The following is a 27,236-nucleotide window of genomic DNA, read 5'->3' on the forward strand; positions in this document are numbered from 1 at the left end:
ATCGTAAAACGCGATTACAATTACAATTTGTACGCCGCCTAAATAAGCGAATATCATTTAATATACGATACAAAATACATAATCTATTTACAATGCTACAATAAAGGCGATATCATGCGTATCATTTTTTTCTTTCTTTTTTTTTTGCTTTTAATTAACGTCATGTACAAAGGCCCTGTTTCATTGACCTTTTCTCACTCTTCAATCTTTCCTGTGATCATTCACAGGATCGTCGTTCAAAGGAATTGCAGCTATCGATGCACAACACGCAATGTTATAATTTACAGCAGTCGCTTTTTTCACAAAATTCACAGCCAAGTGGAGCTATACAAGCCCGCTAGCTTTCTAGTTAGTCTTACTAATGTCTATCCGCTAGAACACTTTATCGAACGTCTTTGGGATTGCGAGATTATTAAACGAGAGGCACTTTCGGTGATCCTAATAACGGTGGTCCATTATCGGGCATTTGATGTGATCCGAGTTTGTCGCTTTGCGTCGGCACAGGCTGAAGTAATCTAGTGGCAAGACTGGCCAGTATCAGTAGAACGATTAGACCGCAAATCGGTACAGCGATTGTGGCAGTCTTGAACCATCCATCTGTCGCTTGACCTCCGTGATTGATCGGCTGCACCGGACTGAGGAAAGGTCGTTGGTCACTCACCAGTACTGTTAACAATAAAAAGTCTTTCGTTACATACCTAGCTGTTTGAAATAAATTATGCAAAACGTTTCATTATTCATAAATTCACACAACCTTCGACTTTCGCCATTGTTTTAAATCACCGGTTCGAGGTTTCGTAAAATTCTCTTCCTCTCTCTCTTTCTACATCTTAACACATATTTATCGAGCAAGTGGAAATCATTGAACTCAAGAATTTTTTCAACGTATGAGAAATAAATTTGAATAATCGAGTTAAAAGGAAATGATATTGTGTTATCTCGCACTATCCATACAAAACGAACGGAGCGTGACTTGTATTAAAAAAACAAATTCGTTGCAAAATAAACGCCAAGACGCGTACGAAAATAGCATTATAGAGAAATGCGAAAGCGCCACTTCTGATGGCATCGCGTCGAGTTAAGTCCACGCAATTTTAATGATCTTGCAATGAGAACATTCATTCAACCTTGAAGAGTCTTGTTGAGCCTGTTTCTCATGGCTGGGCTATCCACGTGGTTACAGAGATCTTGTTCGCAACAGAGGTATCCCGTAGGACATTGCTGTTCTTTGAAGCTCTCATCGAGGCAGCCACTGTAGGCGCTATGTTCTGCTCTTAATAATGATGGATAAAAGCAGCCCCTGCCACGGCACATGTATCCTTGAGGCACACATTCCGGTTGATTGCAATAACACCTCACTTCTCGGACGTATGGCGAGTCTGCAAATGGAAAAAATATTGAGATTAATTAATTTTTGTTACTACGAGAGGAATTCAAATCGAAAGATTTAACAAGATTAAAAAGGACCGGTGAAAAGAATTGCATGCGAGGACACCAAGTTTATAATTTGAGAGAATCGCGGCAATGAAACAGGAATACTATTACGAGATCAGCAATATAAATTATCTCCAGCGCTACGCTCGAAATTGTCGGACAGAGGGAGAGAAGTTTGAGGTCAGAGAACATTCTTCTCAACTGGAATAATACCGAAAGTGCGATAAAGCGAACAAGACGTCTTTCGTTTTTCATGCTGTTTTTGATAATAATAGCCTTGATTGATAATAGATGATTCATTCTGATTAATGATGCAATATTACGGTTCGTCTTTACATACGCTAGATTCCCTTGTACTTGTCTCCAACATCTCGGATATAACAAGATTCTATCAACAAATGTATATATTAGTCAAGCGATATACTGCACGTTCTACTAATTGATTACATTTCATCTTTATTTATAAGCTTGTATAGTGGATAAGACAATTCGAGCGATATAATTCCACTATCGTTAAGCATTTTCACGTTCAAGCATCTTAAGCATAACTGCGTTGATATACTTGGCGGCCTCCCTTAATGAGTACCCGACTGAAAGTCATAAAAGATTATACCCTGGTCGTTGCAACAGCTATACAGAGAGCTTACTTTCGTTTACCTGCCGGCTACCAAGCCCTCCTTCGTTCGTCGATGTGACTTATAATTTTATATAGGCTCGTATAAATATCTTAGTACATACATAATTCGACAAAATGCGAATCGGCATAAGATGTATATCTACGAGTACAACGTATATCTCGCTAACGTATTTGCCAAACAAATTTCTTAAAATAAATGGTAGAAGGACAACAAATTTTGATAGAGAGTAATGTTTGAGATGTTTTGCTCGAACAGACTACAACCGGGGGGTCTGGAAGAAATCCATGGCGAGAAACAGGCTCGATACAACACTGGGACCGTGCTTGACATAGCGTAAATATACATTACACAGAGAGAGAGTAGAGTTCTCTCCGCGGTGTGTTAATGAGGGCCGTATGAAATAAACAAAGAGACACGGAGCAGTTCGCAGTGACTAACCATCGTACCGCCTGTTTATTATGATAATGCGAAGCCATCTTTATCCGTGACTTTACTCTCGCCCGTTTACTCTTCTCTCAGCCTCTCCCTTCGCGTTTCCTTCGGCCAACGGAATAATTTATTTTGCTGCACAAGCTGCCATGTGGATTTCACTGCAACGAGCTACGGTTTAACGAAATAATTCATTAGCATGATTGAACGTTGCCTCTCGACTATTCTCATGAAACTCTCAAGGCGATATCGCGGCAACCTTCTTTTTGTCTTCTGTCATCGAGAAACAAAGCGACGCAACAGATCGATCGATGCGAAACTTCGATATCACGAAGCGTGTCAGTCAGAACCTTTTGTCGGTGGAACAAAGAACTTTGGTTTTGTAACGATTAGCCGCAGCAAACTTGTTTATTATGGTAATGCGAGACCATCTTTATTCGCGATATTACTTCGTCTACCCCTCGAATCCTCCCTGCGTCTTTCCCCGTTAAACGATCCTTTCTCCCTCGACGAAACTTCTTACGTTCCCCTCTTTCTCCGACTTCTTGCTAATAAGCTTGCAACGATGCCCTGCCTCTGTCTGCCGTCTCTCTTTCTCTCCGTTCGTCTTTCTTTTTCGTTCCTCGTCTTTCTCGTTTTCTCCTCTCTCATCGCGCATCTTCATCTCTGTCGCGTCCACGAGGCCCGCCTGATCGGCGAATAAAAAACGCTAAAACAGCCGAGTCACAAAAGAAAGATTAAAGTGGAGAGAATATATGGAGAGAGGCATGCGGCCTCTCGTTGTGTGCACCGTTGCGTTGTTGTGCCGCTGCTCGCTCGGTTGGTCGGCGGCTCTCACGAGCCTTCAGAGCGACAAAGCCACCGGAGACTCGTAAGAGCCGTAAGAGGGTTTCAGGAAAACTTCTCTTCGTAATTCTCCAGATTACGTAAACTTGTTGCGACTAGTTTCGATCAAACGCAAAGAGTCCTCGTTCATCGAAGGGTTCTTCATACGAACGACTCGGCTGTTCGAAACTTTTACGAAGATTCCGTTCTGTGAGTCAATTATAACGTAAGTACTTTTTCTCAAAAAGTATCCTCCGATGATGTAACCTCCGATACGACATCTATATTTTATCTTACGTTACGGTTCAGTGAGGTAGTTTGAAGTTTCTCCAGAAAGGTATACACGCCTTTCTTTTTTCATCGGAGCCGCGGAACGTGGTTAGGAGGAAACTAGAGAGAACTGTATCTACTCTGTGGAGAAAGGGGAGAAGGGAGAAGAGACAGAAGAAGCTGGGGAGAAGGGCTTCGTGTGCGTTTAAAATAAAAAGGGAAAGAGGGAAGCAGCGGGAGGTCGAGAAGGCCCGGGCAAAAGAGAGATACGGCCGACATGCCTGGAGCCGAAGAAGACCCGTCCGAAAACAAACAGACTGCTTCGCGGGGTCGTTCGTTATGCGTCCATGGCATATTAATTATTTCCCGACGGGCTCTACCCCCTATCCCCCTCATTCTCTGCCCATGTTGCTCGTATTTCTTTTTTTTACATTTTTTCTTCAGTTGCTAAACGATTACAGGTTCGAGAAGCACGTGAATCGATGTTCTCCTTCCATTTCTTTTACTGCATTATTTTCATAACAATTTCTCGATACGCACAGTGCGAGTGTTGAGGCATTTTTTATCAAGTGCGCGAAACATTTGCTCAAATCGGTTGGAACTAACGATTAAAAATGTGAGACACGTGGTCAAAAGCGAAGCATTGCAAAATTCGTTCCACATTCGACAGATTGCCTCGATTTAATGACGTTATAATCCGTAATTTATGTAAATGCGCGCGTGTGTGTTGCGAATTGAATAAAGATCACGGGAGGAAAGGGGAGAAAAAATATACGTTGCGATGCCGCGGGCAAAAAGGTAGACAGGTCTGAAATGCTTGACGAACGTTCTCCTCTGTGTGTTTTGCGCTCGTAAAACTGTCCGATTTCTTCGGGCATGATTGGCGAATTCTTCGTATCCGTATCTTTCGATAAAAGCTTCTAGCGACGCACACTACGGCAGTACGCTTTCGATGATACTTAACCTTTAACATACTGACGTTAGATATGTGTAGTCGGCCGGGACATCGGATATATCTAACGAGATACACGTGCTGGTTACTTGTAACTCTCAGATAAGCTTGTTTATTTGTTAAAACTACAACAACAGGCTCGAGGGTTCATTTCATTTGCTCTTTATCTGGGATTAAATATTCATTTATGTAGACGAATTCCAACTACATCAACAATCTCACCCTGTTGCTCGTTCGTGTAAAAGTTAGCTAATTAATCGAATACTTTTCGCCAATTAACTCGCGAAACATCAGACACGCGTTATTCCGATTTCCTATATATTTCCGATTTCATATTGTATGCGTTGGATGAAACATTTTGAAATTTCATTAGCACCGTAACGGAACTGTTACGATTACACCGGCAAGAATTTCAAACCAATTTGAAAATCTATACGTATAGAAGTTATAAGATCTTTACTGTAAATCTGTATCGAGTAAAATTTGGCTAACGGCATAAATGGCCACTTTAAACGTACGAAAAGCGTTAAATACATGGACATACATAATGGACAAAACTCGTGTATGATCGTCGGGTCTCGTTGCGACGCTAATGAATTCTCAAAACGTCTTGTATAATATACGCAAAATATGTTCATAAATTTCAACGTGCGTAAACGCAATGTTCTTTGAAACTATTTTCTCATTAGGCTTCGTTAGAATTTCACTCGGCAATAAGAAGCTCGCTGGGCAAAGCCCGGCTCGATCGACGTGGAATTCAACGAGCAAAAAGATAATCGATACTCGCGTCGATAACGAGTCGCTAAAAGCGCTCTACGAAGGGTTTATCCAAACGACTCGTGCAACATGCCCGAGGATAGAAAGCCGTGCTCGACGGAAACTTGATTTGAACGAGCCCCGTTGTATATGCAATTAGAAGAGCGACGACCCATGTACATACATGCACGGGTTGCGTCGTGGCTGAATGTACACCACCGCCGGGAATGATGAAACTAATGAGTTTCTCTCGGTTCCTTCAAGTGTATCCGTAATGCACGTACATTGCGTAACAACGTCCCTCGTATACGCGCACATTTATTTAAATCTAGTAGATTTTATTTCGTTGCAGAGGACGTTTATGAAGAGACGAGCCGCGGCTGCGCTAATGGCATTACTTGGCCAATTACAAGGTGAACTGAATCGTCGATGACTACGAATATTGGATTTTCTAATTAATAGGAACAACGTCGACTTGTTATGTAATGACAATTAGTGGCCGTTGTCGGGTAACGCCGATTAATTATCAGCTCTATTCGTTTCGGTTTAATCATGCCGAGATTTATTTTGCTTCGTTGGTGGTATACTATCTAATACAGGTAATTCGCGATCTCTGTTCAGTCGATGAGGAAAAGGACACACGCGCGACTAATTTCACAAAATTCTTTCATTCTGCTTAACTAAAATATTCTATCTGCTACTACAAGATTTATCGAGGAAGTTTTATCGTTTTCTTTGTGCGATCATTGTCCTTTTTTCCGTTCGATTTAATTATAATTTAAAAAATGCTAGATAGGATTTTTAGCAAGAGGGACACGGTAAGATTCGTATTTCGATTTTTGTTTCCTTCTCACCTGATCGCGTGTTACTCTAACGAAAGCGTGACGAGAGAAAGTTTATCGCTGTTCTCAATTGTTCATTCCGGTAACCGCGTTATGAGGTAATTGTTAAACACAGAGTGACTCGGTTATCTTAATTTCTAATTAGTAACGTCCATCGTTCTAAATTGCCGCAATTAGTATTCTACTGGGACATAAAGCGCGTTGGTGGCCAAATGTCACCATAGCAGCGTTGAATTTCACAGGAGCATACCCGTGGTTACGAATTCGTGTTGTTTCTGCCATGGCGGAAGAAAGTTATCATTACGCTACGGGATCATTGTCGTTACGGGAAAGAAAAAAGAACAGACATCGAGATAACAATCAGGGATTACGATACAGCCAAGATTACAACTCCCGGTGACCGTGTATGGGTTCGCGTGCATGGAAGACGAATGGCTCGCGAGAAAAGGGGTCGTTTCATCGTTTCTCAATCTTGGCAATGGTACACATGGTCTTTTGTGCGTGCCTCATCGGCAGCAGGTCTACCGGGCCTGTCGAACGAACGATCTTTCACTGCTAACATGGCAAGATGCTACGGAATTCGAAACGATCTCTGCGGTCACCGAACCTATTTAAATCTATCCAAAGCGACATAGAAAATTCCTACAAATGTTCGATAATCCCGTAGCAACTAACTCTTTGACTTAACATCGGTATAGCATGTAGTTAACGTAAAATTCGAGTACGAAATAGTTGCACAAAAGTCAGCCAGAAATAAATTGCGTCGTAAATGTTCACAATGTTTAACTATACTGGGTTTCTCGAATTTTTGTATCACAATTTCACTGCCAAATTAACAAAGAAAGACACCTTGGAGTTTCGAGACGTTTATGCATAAATTTGCAATATCGTTAATGCGTTGATTTTCTAAGTCCAATCATCCTGAATTCTTCGTCGTTTTGTTACATCATCGAAGGGTTAAACGATGTCGGGTCGAAAGGATAAAAAATCAGCGTTTCTTGCTCGCGTAAGAATCTCTTTTCCCTTCTACTATGTGCCGTAACACGTGTAACAGTTATTACCTAACTCGCTTCCATCCACGTCTCGACGATAATTCGCTGCAAGGATCGACAGATTGGAGGACACGCGATCCAAGCCAGAAATGGCTGGAACGAGCGGCGGGAGTATTAAAGTAGCGGTGGGAATTATAAACGGTTTTTAAAACGACAAGAAACAAAAGGAAAGAAAGAAGAAAGGTTGGTGAAACGAGTCACGTCCTGCGATCCACCGCGGGACACCTGTTCGTGCCCTGACCGCGAGTGGGCTATGAACCTACGGAGTTATGCGAAAACAAAAAGGTCCTCGGGAACGAAAGGTTCCTCATCGACGCCGAAAGGAGCGGTCACCGAAGAGAAGAAGAAGAGGAAGGAAAGGAGGAGGATGGAGAAAGTAAAGGAAAGAAGGAGGACGAGAACAGAGGGACCGGTCCTCGGAGAGTTCCTCGAAAGATTCGTGAGAACTTTCGTCGAGCCGGCACGCTGTCTTCGTGGTATTCGAATACGCAGGTCGCCGGATCGATGCACAGGAAGAAGGTTAAGCAGCGATCCGCGATGAATGGGATCGGATACTGAACAAATTTGGTACACCTTTTATTGGCTTCCTTCGGTATCTCCCATCGGTGGATACCTTTGCAGCAGCAGCTAAAACTCTTCCACGATGGTTTCTCAATTATTGGGATTTATAGCGGCACGCGAAAGTATTTGAACATTTGTCATAGAAAATATATATACATGTCGGAGATGAAAGAACATCAGGATTTCCCGGCTGGAATGTTGGGTAAAACCCCAATACCCTAGTCCAGACTTTTACTATAGTTACACTTAAGTAATAAAAATAAGCAATAGTTCTAATGTTTCAATCTGGCTTTATAACGATGGGTTCGAGCTCGAAGTGACATAGCGGGTCACTAGACGTAGCTACTGTCACGGGAGGGACGTGTACCTGACAAAGGTATGGAATGATTATATGGCCCTCGTTAAGAACAAAGATTGACCCGAGAAGTGGGGACAGGAGTATATAAGGGCAGTTTCATTTGGATCAGGAGTTAATTACGCAGATAGTTAATTAGTTAGTCGTTGGACGCATTGCTGATTGAGTTATCGAGGCAGATATCCACATCATGTATTACGTTGGTAATTGTCATCCCGTGGACCGTGGATTCGTTATCGAACCTGAACTCGTTATCACCATCATCTCGACCATCCTATCGCTGCTATTACTCATAGCCTCTTGTAGTGTCCACATTCGTACCAATCAACATTAGCTACATCCGCGATGGTGAAGTAAGTAAAGGATCATCGAACGCCCACAATTCCAATCCTTCTCCGACATATATATACATATTCTTTTTTCGTGCGTTATATAAAACATTTAACGAGACTCGACTGCCATGCTTATGTTGGAAAAATTTGAAATCAATCTGAAATTGCATGCAGATATAGGAGCTATAAGGTCTTTACTGTAAATTATTACTATAAAATGCTAAAAAATTAATGTTCAGGATAAATTGATCACCATCGTTTCGTATAACACACGCAAATGGTTTTTATAGGTGTTCGAATACTGTGGTTAGTCGCTGTATCTTTTATAGGAATTTTCGAATTGGTATTTGAAATAAAACAATATGAAAGATTTTCATGAAGCTATGCTTCAATACAGACGACAGATATGCTAATCGTTGAGATTAGTAGCGATTAGTAGAAAGCATCTAATTGGGTCGTTAAGTTAAAGTATATGGATGTTTCTTTCACGGAGATTTTAACTATGAGAATACTGGCGGGATCAGGACAGTGGACAACCGATAAAAGCTGTAACTAATGGTGCCCATTAAACGGGGCCGGGTACCGCACCAAATTTAGTTGACTCTTCATTGACTTGCAACGAAAGACGGCTCCGTGTCTCTCTCCAGGAGGTCTACGATAGGTTTTATTGCAGCTGCGTGGATATTTTGACCACGCTGAATGGTCCTGGATCATCAAGGTACGCGCATGCCATGGCAGCGTTATATATAATCTCAAAAGACAACTGTGCATCCGTTTAATGGGTTTGACCTTCTCCTTTTTTCCTTTTTAAGAAGGATGACTGGCCAAGAACAAGGTACCGATTAAACTTTTTCTCCTCTCGAGGAGATTTCACGTCGTGAGAGAGAGAGAGAGAGAGAGAAAGAGGGAGAGAGAGAGAGAGAGAAGAACAAAGATATCCTTAGCAGTTTTTTATGTCCGATATTAAGAATGAAATTAATTTTCTTACCAAGCAATTTTGCGTCTCGGGTCTGATTGGAACGCTGTCTCGGTTAATGATCTTGAAATATTTTTCGTAGATGCACAAACAGATTAAAACCACAATGCTGTACAGAACATATTTCGTGGAGTACAGAGTACAAGAGTATTACAAGGTTACGCGAAACAGCCATATAATACAATGGGGAGTAACGGGGTGAAGCAATTTCTGTGGGTAGGGGCAACGATGCAAAGCGGTTCGCCGAATGCACGACAAGTGCACCCGCATAATAGGCCGGTTCTTCTCCCTTCCTCTTTTCTCAGGCGGACGACTGGTCAGGAACCCGGAGCTCAATAAAACTTTTGCTTTTCGTGGTGTTGAGAAGTCCTTCGCTTCCTACCATGGAGATGCGAGTCGGGACCGGATTCCGCGTCGAATGGAAGAAAGGGCTGTTTAAGTTCTTTATCGACGGTGACACGAGCCAAATCAATTTCACGAGTGTCCGCTTTCTCAGGTGTCGTAATCTTCTTCGACGAAACTTTACGTCTCTTTGAAAGTCGAAAAGTTTCCCTGCCTTTCTTTCGTCGACCAGATCAGACCGGTATTAGGTCAGGACAATTTAAGAGACAAGCGGAACGATAAAATTGTTATTTTTTCAATTCTCGGTCGCTATCCCGATATAACCAGATGATTTTTGAAGATAATAAAGGAAATGCGAGTTACACGAGGTTTACGTCTTTGTTTTGAAGCTATTTGGACGATTTCCTAAAACTTTCATAAACCTCGATCGATGTTGGCTCTCGTAAAAATCTACGAAGATTATTTTTTGGCAGACGAGAAAAATTGTTAGGACCTTTGTTTGCAATAAGTTTGGTACAGGATGATTGGTAACGAATGATTGGAATGTACGATATAAGCAATTGATTGTCGTCGATCGATATCTGTACAGGCGTAATCGTAGTAAAACTGACAGTCACGCGTATCGTGTACAAGTAATTATCATCATTTTATAAAAGGTGTAAATATAATCGCGAATATACATAACAAATCGTTCCATTTCGGTGTACATTGTGGATCTGTTGGTCGATTAGGAGACAAGTGTACAAGAAAATTAAATTACCACGAAGGTAACTCTACCGTGGACGCGAGACTTTAAATCACCATGTAAATCGACGATACGATCTTCGGACATGGAAGTGCCCCTCTGTACGTGTGGATCGGTTTGAGTCAATTAAATAAGACGAAACTTTACTTGGTCGTTTCGTTAGCTGACTCGCCATCGGCGGTACTAATTTCACCGATTGTATCACGAACGCGAACGAAGAAATTTATGGGGCCTAATGGGCCGAATAAAGATTCGTAAATCGAATAGAAGTAATAAAGTCAAATTGAATTCGCAGCAGACTATCGACTAACCGAGACACGAAATTCGCGGAGAGACTTGTAACGTTTGAGGCGAAGACAAAGGGCCGGTAAGTCTCGATACAAATAAAAACTGTATTCCCATGAACTTTCTATGCTGAAATTATACAGAAGAGGTATAAACCGTTCGAGATCTCTGATCGAAGCTTCCAGCCGCAGGCAGTTCTCTTGTAACGGATACTTGGGTCAAAAAATTGTCCCCGGCCAAGGGTATCTCCGGCTTTCGGCTAATTTTCGTTTCACAAAGGGTATGTACGAAGCTGGTATTTGCGTTGGGACCTGTAACTATCATCCCCGGAGTACCTGGCCATTAAAGAAGAGGGCAAGGCAACGCAGCGAACCAAGCAAAGGACGGGGTGGCAATTAGCAAGAACAATAGGGACCTGGAGGCCCTTATTTCTGGGAAGTAGGAGGAGGGTCCCTCTGGGTCCTGCCATTCCAGAGGCCAGGTATATGTATTTTAGACTATAACCCACTGTCTTGTCATGAGCTCGTGTGCGTGCTGGTCTACGCAAGCGTTGGTATTTCGGCGCTAGAAGGCAGGTTCTTGATGTTTTCGAGAGAGGCAAACCAGTGATTAGCCCTACTTAACTCGACTGCGTGGACGCGGTGCGGGCATCGTCAAGTAAAAGGCATCCTCATCAATTACATGCAATTGCCAAATTGCTCCAAATTACATGCGTGGATCGCGGACCTTTTATGATAATACTTGCTCGTTTTGCTTCGCCGGGTACAAGAACCACCTTTAATTATCGCTATTCCGGCGCTTCTCTTTCGAATAACGCAAACGTAATCCGATAAAACGAAACGAGTCCTTTGGATTTCTAGTATTTTTTCCATACCCAACGTTCTCACGTAAAGAACGCTGTTACCCTTCTAATTTTTCACTCTTGGCTCTTGAGATTTTTCATATTCTCCTTCCAAGACGGAAATCAACGCGCGATATCTCGAAAAATGAACAAACGCTGGCTAAATCGTTTTAATCGAGAAAAGTAGAATAGTTATGCAGAGAATCACTTTGAAGAGAGATGTTGGAGAGGAACGAAGAACAGAAAGAGTAGAAGTATCGTTTACAATGTTGCTCGTTAAAAATTTGTTCGTGCACCGTAAAGGAAATTGTGCCATTTTCGCGTTACGACGCTGCAGAATACCGATGCTCCGAATCGAAATTTTATAGCGTGCCATTGGGTGTTGGATAAAAGTACACTCTCACGATAGCTTGTCACGCCCCTTTGGAATAATGTCCTCTTATGTTTTTCTTCCTCGTTCGTTCGTTCGTTCGTTCGCTCGTGCGTACGGCTGAAGTGCAATTGAACAGCGCTGACTACATATAACGATGGTTCTTTAAGTGCGTTGGCTGAGTAAATAGCACGGATCGCTAGTAGAAATTGGCTTGCGTGTCGATACAGCAGTCGTTGATTAATCATAATCAAACTATGCACCGAGCAATATTATATAAAACACAAATTCGTTGAACATCGATAGTTCACCAAAATAACGTCGAAGGCATCTGTTATCAAGGAACTCGAAACATGATATACATGGGACACATCGCGTTATTAAATGTCGCTTTACACTGCACTAAAACTTGAATCGCACGTAAATTCGTCAAAATATCGTACGTTTAACAAAGTAATCTCTGCGTCATTTCATATATTTACTTTTTCAACGATTATTTTGTTTCATTGATCCAGATTTGTAAGTTTCGTTTGCGAGTTGTTATAATCTTTTCGTTTATAAGTTTCTATAAAACGATTTATACATTTCTATTTTTTATTCGTTTCGATAAAATTTATTAGACAATTAAACGACTAGAACAGCCATTGATTGCTTAAAACAGAAGCACTTCTAATGAAAAAAAAAAAAAATGCAATTTCAAGGAGTAGAATAGGCCAGGTCGTTGAAAAAAGTTTTTCGTTGGTAGTTGTGATCACCCAAGTAGCCGGACGTTTTATCCTGATCGCTCAAGTATCCAATGATTTACTAGAAGAACAAAGAGTCCGTGGGCCACCCTGAAGGAAGTGCAGTTCAATCGTTCGGAACAGGTCTTCCTCTTCGCAAGCCAGGAGGAAGTGAAACCTTCAACGTTCCAACAAGCGCACCTCGTCTGGTGAGCGAGCGTCTACAATTACGTTAACATAATCCGCAGGTGAAAAAAGTCGATTAGGGTAACGTCACATAAAAAATCCCGAGGAATGTGGTAGCCGAGCTTTTAACAGGTTTTTACGTCGCCTAAGGTCGCACTAATAATTACGTGGAACGCATCTCCTTATTTGTCCCATCGGTTAATTACACCTGCATTCAAGTCTAATAACCAGGTTTTACATCGGTATTTACGTGTCGGTGTTTATGGTAGTATAACAACACGCGTCGTTGCGTTCCTCTTACGATTACGGCCAATGATCAGAGAACCGTATCGCGAGATCTCGGCCGAGTGGCGATCAATCGGAACAATCGGGAAACGTTGCGAGAACACGAGCAAATTGCTATTTGCACATACGTCTAATTGCATCGGTAGCCCGTAAACACATGGTTTAAGGTGTGTATCACCTATACATCCGCAAGTAAACCGCAACACGAGGCTGATTTAGTTGTAATAAGAGGTTTCTCGAGGTATCGCACTTCGAAGAGCAACAGTGCCTTGTTTGGATATCTTGCGACGTAAAATGAGCTTTGGAAATCGAAATAGTATTTTTCTGTATAAGTAAAAAAGAACGTCGGAACGAATAAGGAACCGCGACCCAAAGGTATATTACCTACCGCGTTAATCGTTAGCAAGCAGAAAAGAAAGCAACGACGACGGTTCGCCTATCGTCATAACTCTACGTTCTCGTGCGCGGTTTCCTAGCTTTCCGTCCTTCGAGCAATTTGTTTCACATGGCACGTATGTTAGGTGCTCACGTGCGTGTACGCGGTTCAGGGAGAGTCGACGGGGACTTTTCAATGGTTTTCTTTCCTTTTTTAATCTTTCGCCTCGGTTGTTACACGCCACGTCTTGGTGAATACACGACGAGCAGTGTTTCCATGAAACGCATGGAATCCTGAACATCGCGAGGAAGAGGGCGGAAAATCTCGTTTGAAAGCGCACGGTATAAAGAGCCGGAGAGCAGTCATTGAAGTTGTTAGACAACGTGTTGCCGATGAACGTAACACGATCGAGATATGTATCGAGCATAAAAGACTTTCCTCTTTATCCCATCCACGACTATTTTTACTTATGTAATTCCGCCTTTTAATTATCATAGCGAGAACGAGTATCGTGTTTTCTTTCCACCAGTTTTCTTCGTATATTTCCTTTTACGGCTTCCGTTACGCGTCAGAAACGTTCGCCTGTTGGATTCGTAATCGTAAGAAGCGTGCAAAAATTCAGTTGCAACAAGTCGCGTGACAACTGGCGCGTGCGTGCGCTCTCCTTTGCTCCATTCGTGCGAATCCATTTTTGCGAGTAGCACGCAATGTCTTCTTCTTCTTCTGTATTCAAAGAATGATAAGACACCGAGAGAGATTGGCCAGTTTCAATGTAGGAGTAATCGCCAAGGAGGTAACGAGGTTGAGAATTAACATTCCATTGACACGAAAATGGCAACGATCGATAAATTCGTGCCTGCGTTAAATCACGATGTACAATTGGATGACTGCGTGGAGGTAAATTTGTATTACCACCTGTGCATACAGGTAGATTCGAGGAGGCAAGTATTTATAGAGATGTCTCCTTGGAATCGTTGACATTGATTCTGCAAATCTGTCACGACGTCCGCTATATATAGAGGCTCATTGTAATTACAGCAGAGTAGGAATACGCTATTAAGCATAGTTAATGCGTAGAGCGCTCGTTGGCTGCTATGTAGAAACGATCTTCAATGTTATTTAACAGTCGAGCAGCGCGATAATTGCCCGATCGTACGCCGATTATTGCCTGGAGTATGCAAACGACGACGATTTACATTTTTGTGCGAAATTGCACCGACTATTATCGATGATATTCGGTAAATTTATTTCTGCCCGAAACTCGTACGCCATTACGCTTTAAAAGGAATAGCTTAATTATACGTTGGAAAAACGACGACGAATGCATTATGAAAAGTTGTTGAGACGAGGCTATCAAAAGTTTTGCGAAGCCGGCCATTCTCTGTAATTTCTGTAATTGCTAAAGCAAGCTGCTTGCTTAATTTGAATAATTATCCGGTAAAGCGGAACCTACGTGTTCCGATCGTATCTACATGTCCGCTTGAGTGAACGGCTGCCATTTTTTCCTATTATTATCGGCGCCCGAACAAATGCATTAATTAAGTAGCAAAGATGGTGCCCTTTCGATACCACGGGCATAATTGCTTCGGTTTTTGCTACCTTTTAAGACGAAATAAAGGTCCCATTAATAATGCGGCTTCGCCTGCTGCGCGTTAAACGAAGCGATTTATGAATAAATTACAATAACTACGTTAATTATACGTTAATTAATATTAGGTACCATATCATAATTGGATACCGTAATAAAATTCCTATAATGCTAACTATATCATTTAATTGCAATCCATGTAGGCGATATGAGTCATTTATCTGAGCGAAATTTCGCTCGTGAATTTCTCTGGTTAATTTTAATTTTTTCTTTTTTTTTCAACAACCTCCTATTCGACTTATTAATTGATTACACATCGATTGAAATTAGATTGAATTAATATATTGATTATATACGATATGGTAGAAGCTTCGACGAGTATCCCAAAATTTGGCCGGATCTTTTGAAAGTCTAGAACAGTAAGAAAATTAGTCGTATACTTAAACGACTCAATGACTACGTACGAAAGGCAAGGAGATACGCTCGTCCATACGGAGATTTCAATTAGAAGACGAAAAGAAAAATGGCTGTGAGGCTGAGTTATGAATTCTGAATGAAATTGCATGGACGAAAGTATGAAAATTTAATCGAAACTTTGATGAATGGATATTATTATATCATTTATGTGAACGAAGTTCATTGAGAAGTAATTTTTATGAAACCAAGCCGAGCGTATTAATGATGTAACGTGATCGACATACATGATTGAAAGAATGTTCACCAGTGGTATACGTATAACGTGCAAGGGAATTGTAGCCACGAGCTACGTGTCCTCCATCGAGCGTAATTTGGCAGCAAATAACTCGAGAAAAGGAAATAGCAATCGTGCGTGCAAGATAAAAAAAAAAAAAATATCCCGCATAACCACATTCTGTGTGCAGCGATAAAAATGCATCCAAGACTTGTTTAACGTTTTTACGCGTCGCGTGTTTAGCGTCTAATATATTTCATAGAGGAATTGCGACAGCTTTATGCTTTTAATATCGGTTGATCGATAAAGAGAAGATAACCATCTGCTGTAATTAACCTTTTCGCGTCCGATATTGCGTATATAGAATATTATACTTTAGTGAGTTACTAATACACTAATAGACGGATGTTTATGCAATTTCGTATTTCTATCGATCGGAGATTTGTTTCACTTATAAAATATTTTAACGATGTTTTAGACATTTTTTTACATACTTTCTACGCTGCACATTCTGTGAATTTTTCTACTTTCGAGCTCACCACGAATGCATAAGCATTCGAAAGGTCACAGGTGACGAATATAACGTCACGTTTGTCGTAATGTCGTGAAAACTCACCGGTAAAGAATCATCGCCAGAAATCTTACAATTCGATGAATTTCTACTCGAACTTGAGAACACTCGGAGGTATCGATTTCGATTAATTAGGTTTGCGGAAATTGAGTGTCTCTAGAGTTTGTCGATTCACTGACGATCCACGCGTTCGTTTCGAACGCGGTCACGAACGACAACAAGCGGCAAGAAGTCTTGTGCCGAAGGAGGAAGGTTGCAACTAAGCTAATTGATCAAGACTGAGCGTGCCGTTAATGGCGATCTGTACGAGTGTCGGAAACACGTGATTTTGATGCTTGAAATGACCCGAGGCAAAGTGAGAGATTTCGATCCGTCTTCAACGCGTGACATTATCCAAGGATGGAAATAACTGGTTCGCTTATGGTAAATGTTAATTTCAGTTCCTCGAACGAGTTACTCTCGTTGAATTCCGTTCCCTTTGTGTAGGTACCACCGATGGAATGTGCAAAATAGAGATATCTTAGATGTATGCGTGACAAATGCATCGCGCAAATATTTACACAGCGATAGGATAGCATAGCGGTTAACACTTACGTTCATTGCTAATATTAAAACGAAAAATAGGTAATTACGTTATTTACCGTGACTCAGTCATTTGAATAATTTGCGTTATCTCGACAAACGATACGTGCAGCCGTCCGCTCGAAACAAAACGCTTTATCGACTCTGTCTGGATAACGCAAGGTATTTACCGATTGCACGATTAATGGACACGCTCCTGGTTTTAGGTAATTAGTTAACCTTCGAGCGATGGCTGGTACCGTAATGACTCAAGTCGTTCTTCGTCATACGAACCTATGCTCATCATACTACCCATATGAAGGTGCCATTTTATACGAAGAAAAACAGGATATTTTTGTCGATTTATTTATTTCAACGTCGCTTCGTAATTAAACGGGTGAATTTTAATGTATGACACAATTATTATAATTTACCTAATATATTAGCGCGAAATAATTTCACTCAATTTTTGCCACGTATTCTGCATCGTAATCGTACATAAACGTAAAATTCTGGTCGATTAACCGTTTCCTCGGTAATTTAGATCAATTGCAAATTTTTATACGACGACGGTAGGTGCCCTACTTCTGAATAGCAACGTGCTCTTAGGTCGACGAAGTTTTATGGCGAAAAGGCGTCTGTTCAGCTGTGAAGTAATACGAGACTGATTGAGAACGTACTAAACCGAGCAACTTTGCCGTAAAAAGTAGAAGATGTAACTTCTCGTGTTTTCCTTTATGATCTCCGTGTAACGTGGACGTTCAGGCATTGAGATTTCCTGTTTCCTATGCGATACGCTTGTATTATCGCATTTGCATCGCAGAGAATAACCCACTTGAAACCTGTGACAACGGTGGAAGATAAATTGCCCCGTCGTTATTCGCGTAGCAAACATTCCTCCGAAAGTTTCACGATTATTAGACACGTGAAAGCCGAAGGAAAAAGCAGCGAACGCAGTTGGTCGCAGAAACGGCTAAGCCCGTTCATTTGAATTCGATGCATCTTCGGTTGCAGTGGACGCATGCATGCCGCATGCGTGCGTGCCTGCACGCGGTATCATGGCGCATACGAAGCACCGAATTAACATAACGCGCGCGACTCAGCCTCGAACTCTCGCGCGGGTCCGGCCGACAGCCGTCTATTCGAATGCCACGAATATACATAGTTCCCCACCTCTGATTGATAGCCGATAGTAAATAGGGAACGAAATGGTCGCGGCTATATGCGGGCCGCGTGACAAACGCATAAACTCGGCTGTGCGTATCGCGTATGTTCGTAGTCTACGTACGATATATTATTCGACGATGAACGCCGCCTTGCATTTTCGATCGTTTGATACGAAGATTATATGGCTCTTTAGGCGCCACCGACTCGAGGAATTCTTTTGTGCGCGACGCGTCTCGTCAACAAATCAAATTCCGAAATACTCTCGCGGAATATCAAGCGTTTTCAATGCGAGTTCGTGGCAAAAGTATCGAGCGGTATTGGCCGATCGGGAATGCACGGGGAAAGGAAAAGTGTCGGGCAAATGGGGTCGATGGTGTTTCCAGAAGATTGAAAGCTTCCGGGACACACTGTCCGTACCGAAGTATAATCGAATCGGTGTTACATCATCGAACGGATCGATATTTGCACACAGGTATCTTGAAATCGAACGAGAGATAGAAAACTGTGAAAGATTTGATTGAATTTAAGTATCGCCCGAGGCTTGGCTGTACCGTGCCGTGAATCGTGGTACAGACAGTGACTCGAGGCGCAATATGTCTTGCATTTATGATGAGAAGAACGGAGAATTATAGCTGTTTGGCGCCACTGATAGGAAAAAGAAGAAAAATATTCATTACCAATCCAGGTCTAGTGACGTGCGAGAGGTTTAACCACGCCTGATGCACGTCTCACGATAAAATATTATACTATAGATAGCGATCATTCGCAATGACTATATATATTTGTTTTGTGATTTCCTTCTTTTCCTTCCTCGGACGCATAAATTACGATTGATTTCAATTGCAAACTTCTGCCGGCTTATTGCAATAACACAGCTTCGTGTGAATTTCCGAGCGCAGTAATGCACGCTGCGTATCGTTTGACGCATATTTATCGCACGCATGTGCATCGGACAACGGATGGTAAGGGTGCACTGGTACCATTGTTGAATTACAACAAGTTCGATAGGACGGGACACGCGTTTCAAGCAGTCGAGTTATATCTGTCCCTCGGTTGCTACTTTTTTCCCGATGCCCACGCATATCCGTAGGCTTCCTAAAACGAAATTAATTAGAAAACAGTTTCACACTTGAAGATGACATTTGAGAAGACCGTGATATGTGTATGAATGAACATTTTAATAAACAAATTTTACAAACTATTGGATTTTTCCATCGTACCTCTTCCATTCTGCGAGACATTTCAAAAGTACCAACGACAAATTATCAACGTTTATAAAAATAGAGAAAAATTGATCTTGTCACGTTTGCATCTCATGCGATCTTCATTTTCGATATTTCAAATTGCTCTTTTTAACTTAATAAGAAAAATTAAGGCGCCATTATCCATTCAACGTCTCGAACACATTTGTCCACGTGTGTGGTCGTACGTGCAAGTCTCGACAGCTTGAAGAATGAGCTAAATTCTCAGACAGCAAACATCGTCTCCGTAACGAGCGCCATTTTTGCATATTATGTATTCGTGGCTAACGAGGTCAAGTTCGAGGAGGTAAAATAACCAGAGAGAGAGAGAGAGAGAGGGAGAGAGAGAGAGAGCGAGAGAGAGAGAGAAGTATTCTTTGCGTGTGTCGGATTGAAGTAGCTCGATAGGAATATATTCGCGACATCAAGAAACTTTGAACGGAAATTCTATGTTGCCTCTCGTGTGCTACGCAACGAAAGTCATTAAAGTCATTAAAGTATCCACTTGGAATCGAGCGTGGCAGACAGTGGACAATGATTGCGAACCATCCGGTGAAAGTACGGCCATTACCTCGCGGCGTAACTGATCCAACGTGATTACTTTGATTAATGTCCCTCTACATTTAATTAATAACGGAAGAGTCGAACAACCGGAGAAAAAACGAGCGGGTGAATGAATTATCGTGCACGCTCGCCAGTAATTTACCGTCTTGCGAATAAACTTTCTCCCTCCCGTTGACATTTCGTAAATTTATGGAGGTGGTACCGCGGCGGCGGCGATTCCAATTAATCGATCGTTATTTTTTAGTAAATCGATGTTAATTACTCGCCGTTCGCGCTTGTCGATCATCGACTTGGCTATCTTTTCATTCTTTTTTCTTTCTTTTTCTTCTCTTCTTCATTGCCGATTCCGACGATTTCACGAGTCGCCGGATAACGCGACTCGACTTGTCTTTTTCTTCATTTCGCCAAACGCGTAACCCGATCGAATTTAATTTAAGCATTCGATTCGAGCGATAGCGAAGTGGCCGTAAATAACTCCCGGTCCCCGATTCGGAAGCAGATAGCAGTTGATACGTGGGTGGCGCGTATGGAGCGCGAGGGCGCCAAGAAAAATGTCTTAACTTTTATCCGTAGTTGTGTGCTGTGTATCTCTACTCAGTGCACGTAATAATATCCCAAGCTATACGCGACAACCGTCACTTCCGTGTACTCTGTCCACTCGCAGATTTCTAGATACAAAACATAAGATAGCCATCAAGCGTCTGCAATCCGTTCAAACGGAAGACGAGGCTAGGAATGTTCTCTTAGAAACTTTCGATGCATCGAGATGAGCCACGAGAATTACCAACGAGATTATTCGGTTTTTCCATCGTTACTCCCAAGACAAAATGTTTTCTTCACGTTTTTACGTAGAAATCGAAAAATGGCAAAGTTCTCTTGGCATCTCGTTCCATCGAGATATCTAAACATTCCATCGAGGCAGAAAGATTATCCATTTTTCTCGTCGTTATCCTTCGGATAAAATATCTTCGTTCGTTCTTGTGCGCTTTATCAAATCGAAACGAGACCAACGGTGAACCCATACCCGCGAAACCACTTCGAAAGAGCATAGCGGCGCAACGTGCACGCGTATTGGTAAACGTGTATGTGCAAAGCTGTGCACACCGTATATTTACGTACGCGTGGACGTGTAGAAGACAAAGAGGCATAAACTCGTCACGCACGCATGCACATTTGTGTGGCCGACAGGCGCCACCGTGCCGGTTCTGTGTTCGTCTGTGTGTAGACGAGCGCACGTAACACCAGCTGCAACTCGGCCGAGTGTGAACACGTGAAACACCGGCCGTACTCGCGTGTGCGTGCATGCGTTACGTTTGTCGGTGGCGCGCGGATGAGCTCGCATTTTTCGACGCGGTTGCTCCGTTCGAGACAGAAGTTTGTAGTTGCTTCGCGACCATTCCGACATTTTGCATCTTTTCTTTCTTCAACCTAGACTTTTTCCACCATTGAACTAACACCTCGAGTTTTCCATAGCGTTTTTATTCGTGAATTTCTATCGAATAATGAAATGTTTGTGTCAAACATTGCTCTTAGTTGCATACTAAAGAGAGTTACGAGAAAATTCTTAACCCGAGGTTCCTTGTCTAAAGTTTCTTGATGAAACAGGTTTCTCTTTTTCTTCTCACAGAGACAATGTGGAACGTCGTATAGCGGCTACACAAAGCTTTACATACTGATTAATTAGGTCGAAGTATGTATTAAATATCGTATCGTTTAGCGATATTTTCATACGATCAGCAAAATTCGGTGCTATAGAAACGAAATCTACAAATAGATAAAAAATATCCTCGATTGGGAGATAGGGAGATGCGCCAATATTTTTTGTAAACACCGTAGCCAAGATATTTTGAATCGTACTTGAAACGATCGCTTCTGTTTGTCGCCGACTTTCAGTATTATTCGAGTTCGTCAGAAGTCAAACCGATCGATTCCACGTTTTACAAAATTCTCAGTTTCTACATTTCATGAAAACCTAGAACTCGTAACATAGAAGCTTCAAGTATAATTGGCTTCAAAAGTGTTGAAGTAATTACTTTAAGAAAAACACTACATCTTTACTTTTGTACATTCGTGACCTGGAGACCGCTGTTACGAAGGGAATAGATTTTAGTGAAATAAAAAATTAAAAATGAGGAGAGGTCCATATTATTGTGTCCTTGAATATAAATTGTGTTTTGGATTACAAAGTCTAGAAACAAAAGAGCTATAAGTAGATTTCTATTGGCGTTTCTTGTAGCCTTCAGCTAAAGCTACAAGGTTGACTTTTTGGTAATGTCCTTTGCTATAAATATATGAACGTGCTTCCTATCATAGCTTCTTTTATTGTATTGTAACACACTAAGAGTGAGAATCTGGATCAGCATATGCTTATACCTTTATTTATTTCAATATATTTTTGTATTACAAATTCAGTCGTTCATTATATTCTATCAGTCAATATGAATAAAAAGTTTGCTTAAAACCAATAATTTGATTTTTTCAATGCACGATGCGCGCAAAAGTGTCTTTTTCTTTCTATCATTCGGACTAATGCTCGAATCAAGGATCATCGTTGCGTAAATTCGAAATTTCAATTGATTTACGATTCAAACGATTCTCGCTCGATTCCCGTTCCAACACACAAACGATAACATTTATAAAACTGACAATTGCACGTCTGGGATTCGAAACGAATGAGTCATATCGTAAAATCGACCTCGCTAGTCTATAAATATGCAACCGACTGCACGAACCGAACTGGGAATTATCACAATTCCGTAACTTGTTTGTATCGCATAGATAAGAGACTCGAACCCCGTCGATTTACGTAATTTTTAATGAACCCTTGCAAATACAATGTTTTCTGCGCACGACTCGCCGAGTGCAGTCGTTAAAGCGACACGCATTGTCTCTTTGATCGATCGGAGGCTTCGAGCGTTTCCTGATACACCGCGAAAGCTAATCAGCGTTAATGATTCTGGGAAAACTGCGTGCAACTTTCTAATCTATGTGCACTATAAATATAAAATTCTGCATGATCGTTATTCCTCGAAGAAGAAGATCGACACAGCTTGCAGATAAACGGTCGGATTCGTCGGATGCATTAGATTAACGGCTTCTTCGCGATCGTCGAGCGTCCAGGGAACAGACAGACACTGAGAAAGACGGAGAAAGAGGAGAGTGGAGAAGGCATTTTTCCCGGGACGAAGAATGCGATGTGCCGCGTGTCTGAGAAACTATAACGTCAGCGAAATGGTTCCGTGAACCGAATCCCATCTCTTTCTCTGTATATGTACGTAGGATTCGCGAGCGCATAAACAGATCTACGCGTGCAAACAGAAAACTCGAAGATTAAAAACACGCTGATCGAACGATTTGTCGAGTAGGAGTATCGAGGAATCAACGAAGAAGAAGTTAGGTAACGCGTAACGATACAAAATCTGTATAAGCCGTGATTTATTGTATCGTCTGGTTGCATAAGAAGACTCTTCTCTTTCATTATATCTGCCAGACTAGACAAAAGTTAAACGATTATCCATGAGCATCCGATTCGAAACAGACGCTATTCTTATTATTTCGTTCTTCGCGAAACAACCTGTTAATCCGATCGTTTCTAAACAGAAATCTCGATAATCGTGGAATTACCAGTTAAGGGGAAATTCATTTCTGCAACGAATATCTTGAAACTTTTATCCACGTACATTTTCAGCGTTTCTTTCAAACTTTACCAATACTTGTACTCATACTTGTACCATATGTCGTACAATTTTCTATAACACACGTGTCGTGTCCAGGACAAATTTCCACAAACGTTGTTATACTTTCGCGAGCCTGTCCGCATCGACAAACGATATTGTACCTAGTTTTGCCACTGTTTCGCGTTCGAAGGAGGAGATTTGTAAAAATGTGGCCGCATTTAAAGCGTTAATATGCAAGAAACAAGCACGTTTCTCGGCATGATGCGCGTGCGATTCACGATGCACGGATGGAGACTCGCTGGTATACTGGTATACTTGCGTAAACGAGGACCGTGCAGACAAGCGTGTCGGAAGGTAAAGCTATCGTGCACATAGGCATTATATTATATACTCTGCTATTCGCGCGTCTAGCTGGCGCCCGACACATACTTTATCGTCTTTCTAAACTCGGTATCGTACGAACGGTAAAATTTAAATATTTATTATTTCGCAAGCGCCTCGAGTTTGACCGGAATTCGTGTAGCTTGGCCACGTACGTCGCGGCTGATCCCGTAGGACTTCGTATCGTATCGTAGGCGCCAGTCGATCGCGTAAATCTATCGATCGATCGTGAATCATTCCAGCTGGACCACAACGAGATAGTAAACCACCGTGCTTCCCTTTTTCCTACGATTTTATCGTTCTCTACCGTCTGTTCTCTCCTCATCCATTACGACGTCGTATCCAACTCAATTTCTCTCGCGATTCTTCCTATTCCACTTCCTTCGTTCCATCGTTCCCGATACCTGGCTCTTCGGTGCATGTGCTCTTTTATTTTACCTTTCCTTCGAGAAAACAAGACCGTCCTGTCTGTGTCACAGAGAAAAGGATGCTCCTCTTTCTTCCCTCTCTCACTTGGTCGAATACTCACGTGCATCGATAAGACGTTGAAATTGCACGCGTCCTTAATTGCGCCGAGCGGCACGAAAAAACGGCAGACGAGTTTAAAACATGCCAGCGCAAACCTTTTTTCCCTTTCGTTCCGGAGAACGTACAATTTTGCAATTACCGTAGCTGCGCTGTGTGACGTAGGCATACCGCGTCTGCATCTGCTTCCCTCTTATCTCGCGTTTCTTTTTTTATCGTCCGGACACTTGCTTAAACGATTCCAACCATGCATCCTGTGCTCCTCTGTTATTTCCCTGGTTACATTCGACAACGATAAAACCCGCTCTATCGAGCCTCTCATTGTTCCACAGATTATTAATATCGGATCTATATCGCGTTCGAACGATACTCCCGCGAGACTTTGTATTCGAAGCATTTGGACAAAGCGTTGGGAATTTTCGTGGGTTATTCTACAAACCCGAAGCGTCATGGGACATGCAGAAAAGGCCGAGCCAATTAATGTACTTCAGCGACTTCAGTGGTCTTAATTTAGAGAGCGGCGTTTCCCGACTTTTATTACTCCGGTGTCAAAGTCAAATGGCAGCGGTCGAAAAGTTTCCTGGCCGCCTCGTTTAGGAAAATGACTCGTCACGAATGCTACCCTTTGCTCCTCTATGTTTTGTAAAACATTGCTACATTTCTCCCCTGATTATTTCCAATGATTCGTATCGATCTATCTCGTTCCGGAAGCATAGTACATGCCGCAAGCTTAATTACGTACGGTGTATCGATACAAATCGCTCGAATTGATCGCAGATAAGATACAGCTTGCCCTCCGAGGAATCCACTCGATGCAATTCGAGGATCGATGGTTTTTCATTGAAAAATACGTGCAAGGTGCAAAGGCCACGTGTAATAATAAACTTTGATCGTCAGACAATGAAACGACACGCAGAAGCACAACAGTTAGCATTAGCAAAGAATACGGGACAACCTCCGGATCTACGTAACTGTCGTTCGTATAAAATTCGACTCGCCCGACAATAGAACGTCAATTCCACTATTCTCATTGATTTCGTCCCCGTGTCTGGCGCCACCCACGTGTACCCGTTGACGCGGCCGTTTCGAGCCACGGCACAGGCCGTATACCCTGACTTTCCCATGAAATCATGCACTGAAAATGTAACCTTACCGTTGTCATCGGATTTTCCCTCGTTATCGGCGAGCACCTCGTAGTCCCTCGAATCAAGATCCATGGAAGCACCAATGACCACAGTTAGACTGGACACCATCGTCGCAAGAGTCAACAAGTCCCGTGTCAACATTTTATTCTAAATTTATAACATGCACTCTGATGTGTCAGGATATCGTTAAGGACCGCGTTGCCGATCAGTGTTAGTGTAGCGATCGCGAAAAACACAATCAACGAGAGCCACGATCAAACCCCATCGAATCGTTTTCGATTAGAATATCTCGTGGTCACGATCGATCGATTTTTTCGTCGATCTTCGAAATATTCATAACTAACGGAAGAATGGTTTACGGAGTAGACGTGTGGTAGAAAAATTTGGAAAGATTCCACGAGCGTCCGATGCCGACGATGGTCGACGCTTGACTGACTGACTCACTTCGGTCTCGAAAAGCAAACGCCGTGCAGCCGGACGACTCCGCCGCGGCTGGCGCGCACCAGGGGCACCCGCCGAAGAACACTCGCCAGATAGTTTTTAAACGAGTCCCGCCTCCGGCTGCGATAGTATGCCCCTTGTCGGTGAGCCACGCACCGTGAACGCGTACAATACGCACGTTCAACGGCTGTCGTTAATCTATGATCTACCTTCCTTGACTCCGGTCGATCCCGAGCCATCGCTAGAAAACGTATAACGAATCCTAACGAATTTGTAGGCCATCCATTTAAACGTATCACGAGAGAATATTCGGTTGGAAATAATCTTCCGAGTTTACGTACGAAACTCTAAATTTTGTCTATTTTTGACGAGGAATTTCCTTGGAGCGAGGTTATCGTAATTTTAACTTAATTATAGAATTTCTACGGGTTGGTATTCGATTCGATAGAAACGGTTCGTTTTGAAATTTATCCGATTTTTGATCGATTAATCTTTATTTTCAACGAGCAGTTACATACTTCGAAGTAAAGTTCGTGTCAAAATAGAACTTTTAGTTTGCTCATCGTTCATCGTTGTATATCGATACTTCTCGAAACAATTAGGTGGACTTAAACCGATCAATTTTTATATTCAACGAAGAATTACTTCGAAGTAAAGTTATCTTAAAGTATCGGCGTTGATCGTAAATCTCGATCGAACGAGTCAGATGAATTCAATCGGGTCAATTTTTTATTCTTGACGGAGAATTACCTTAAAGTAAATTCAATGCCTAAAGTACATACGATCATTGCATTCATTTATCCAGTTTAATACTGAAATCCTAATATCTTGTTTATGAATTCACGGCGATCGATCCATGTTATTTTTAAAGAAGAATATCTTAACGCAGGAATTTTGGGATAAATTCCTACCAAAGTAGAATCATTCCTAGCCAATTTACGATAATTCTGAAACTCCGACACGTTGTTTACTCATCATCGATCATCGTGGATCCTCATCGAAGCGACTCGATGGATTTAGGCGAATGAAGAGCGCGCACATGGCCTCTGCCACTTACGTTAATGGCAGTCACTGTACCAGAACGTAGTATGCGGCCAAGCTGGTATAGTT

At 42.0% G+C, this 27,236-nt stretch overlaps 1 protein-coding gene across 1 annotated transcript; it reads right to left on the reverse strand.

Annotated features, from left to right (window-relative positions):
* Positions 1-124: 124 nt before the first annotated feature.
* On the reverse strand, positions 125-26,217 carry LOC138185793 (BMP and activin membrane-bound inhibitor homolog). Its single transcript, XM_069124992.1, has 3 exons — positions 25,694-26,217; positions 1,128-1,379; positions 125-666 (listed from the first exon to the last, which is right to left on the reverse strand). Exons 1-3 carry the CDS (start codon positions 25,824-25,826, stop codon positions 413-415), a joined length of 639 nt encoding a protein of 212 aa, XP_068981093.1. The 5' UTR covers positions 25,827-26,217; the 3' UTR covers positions 125-412.
* Positions 26,218-27,236: the final 1,019 nt, after the last annotated feature.

This window comes from Bombus flavifrons, chromosome 12 (genome assembly GCF_040668555.2).
Source record: "Bombus flavifrons isolate JBK064 chromosome 12, iyBomFlav1_principal, whole genome shotgun sequence".
In the NCBI taxonomy this organism is placed as follows: domain Eukaryota; kingdom Metazoa; phylum Arthropoda; class Insecta; order Hymenoptera; family Apidae; genus Bombus; species Bombus flavifrons.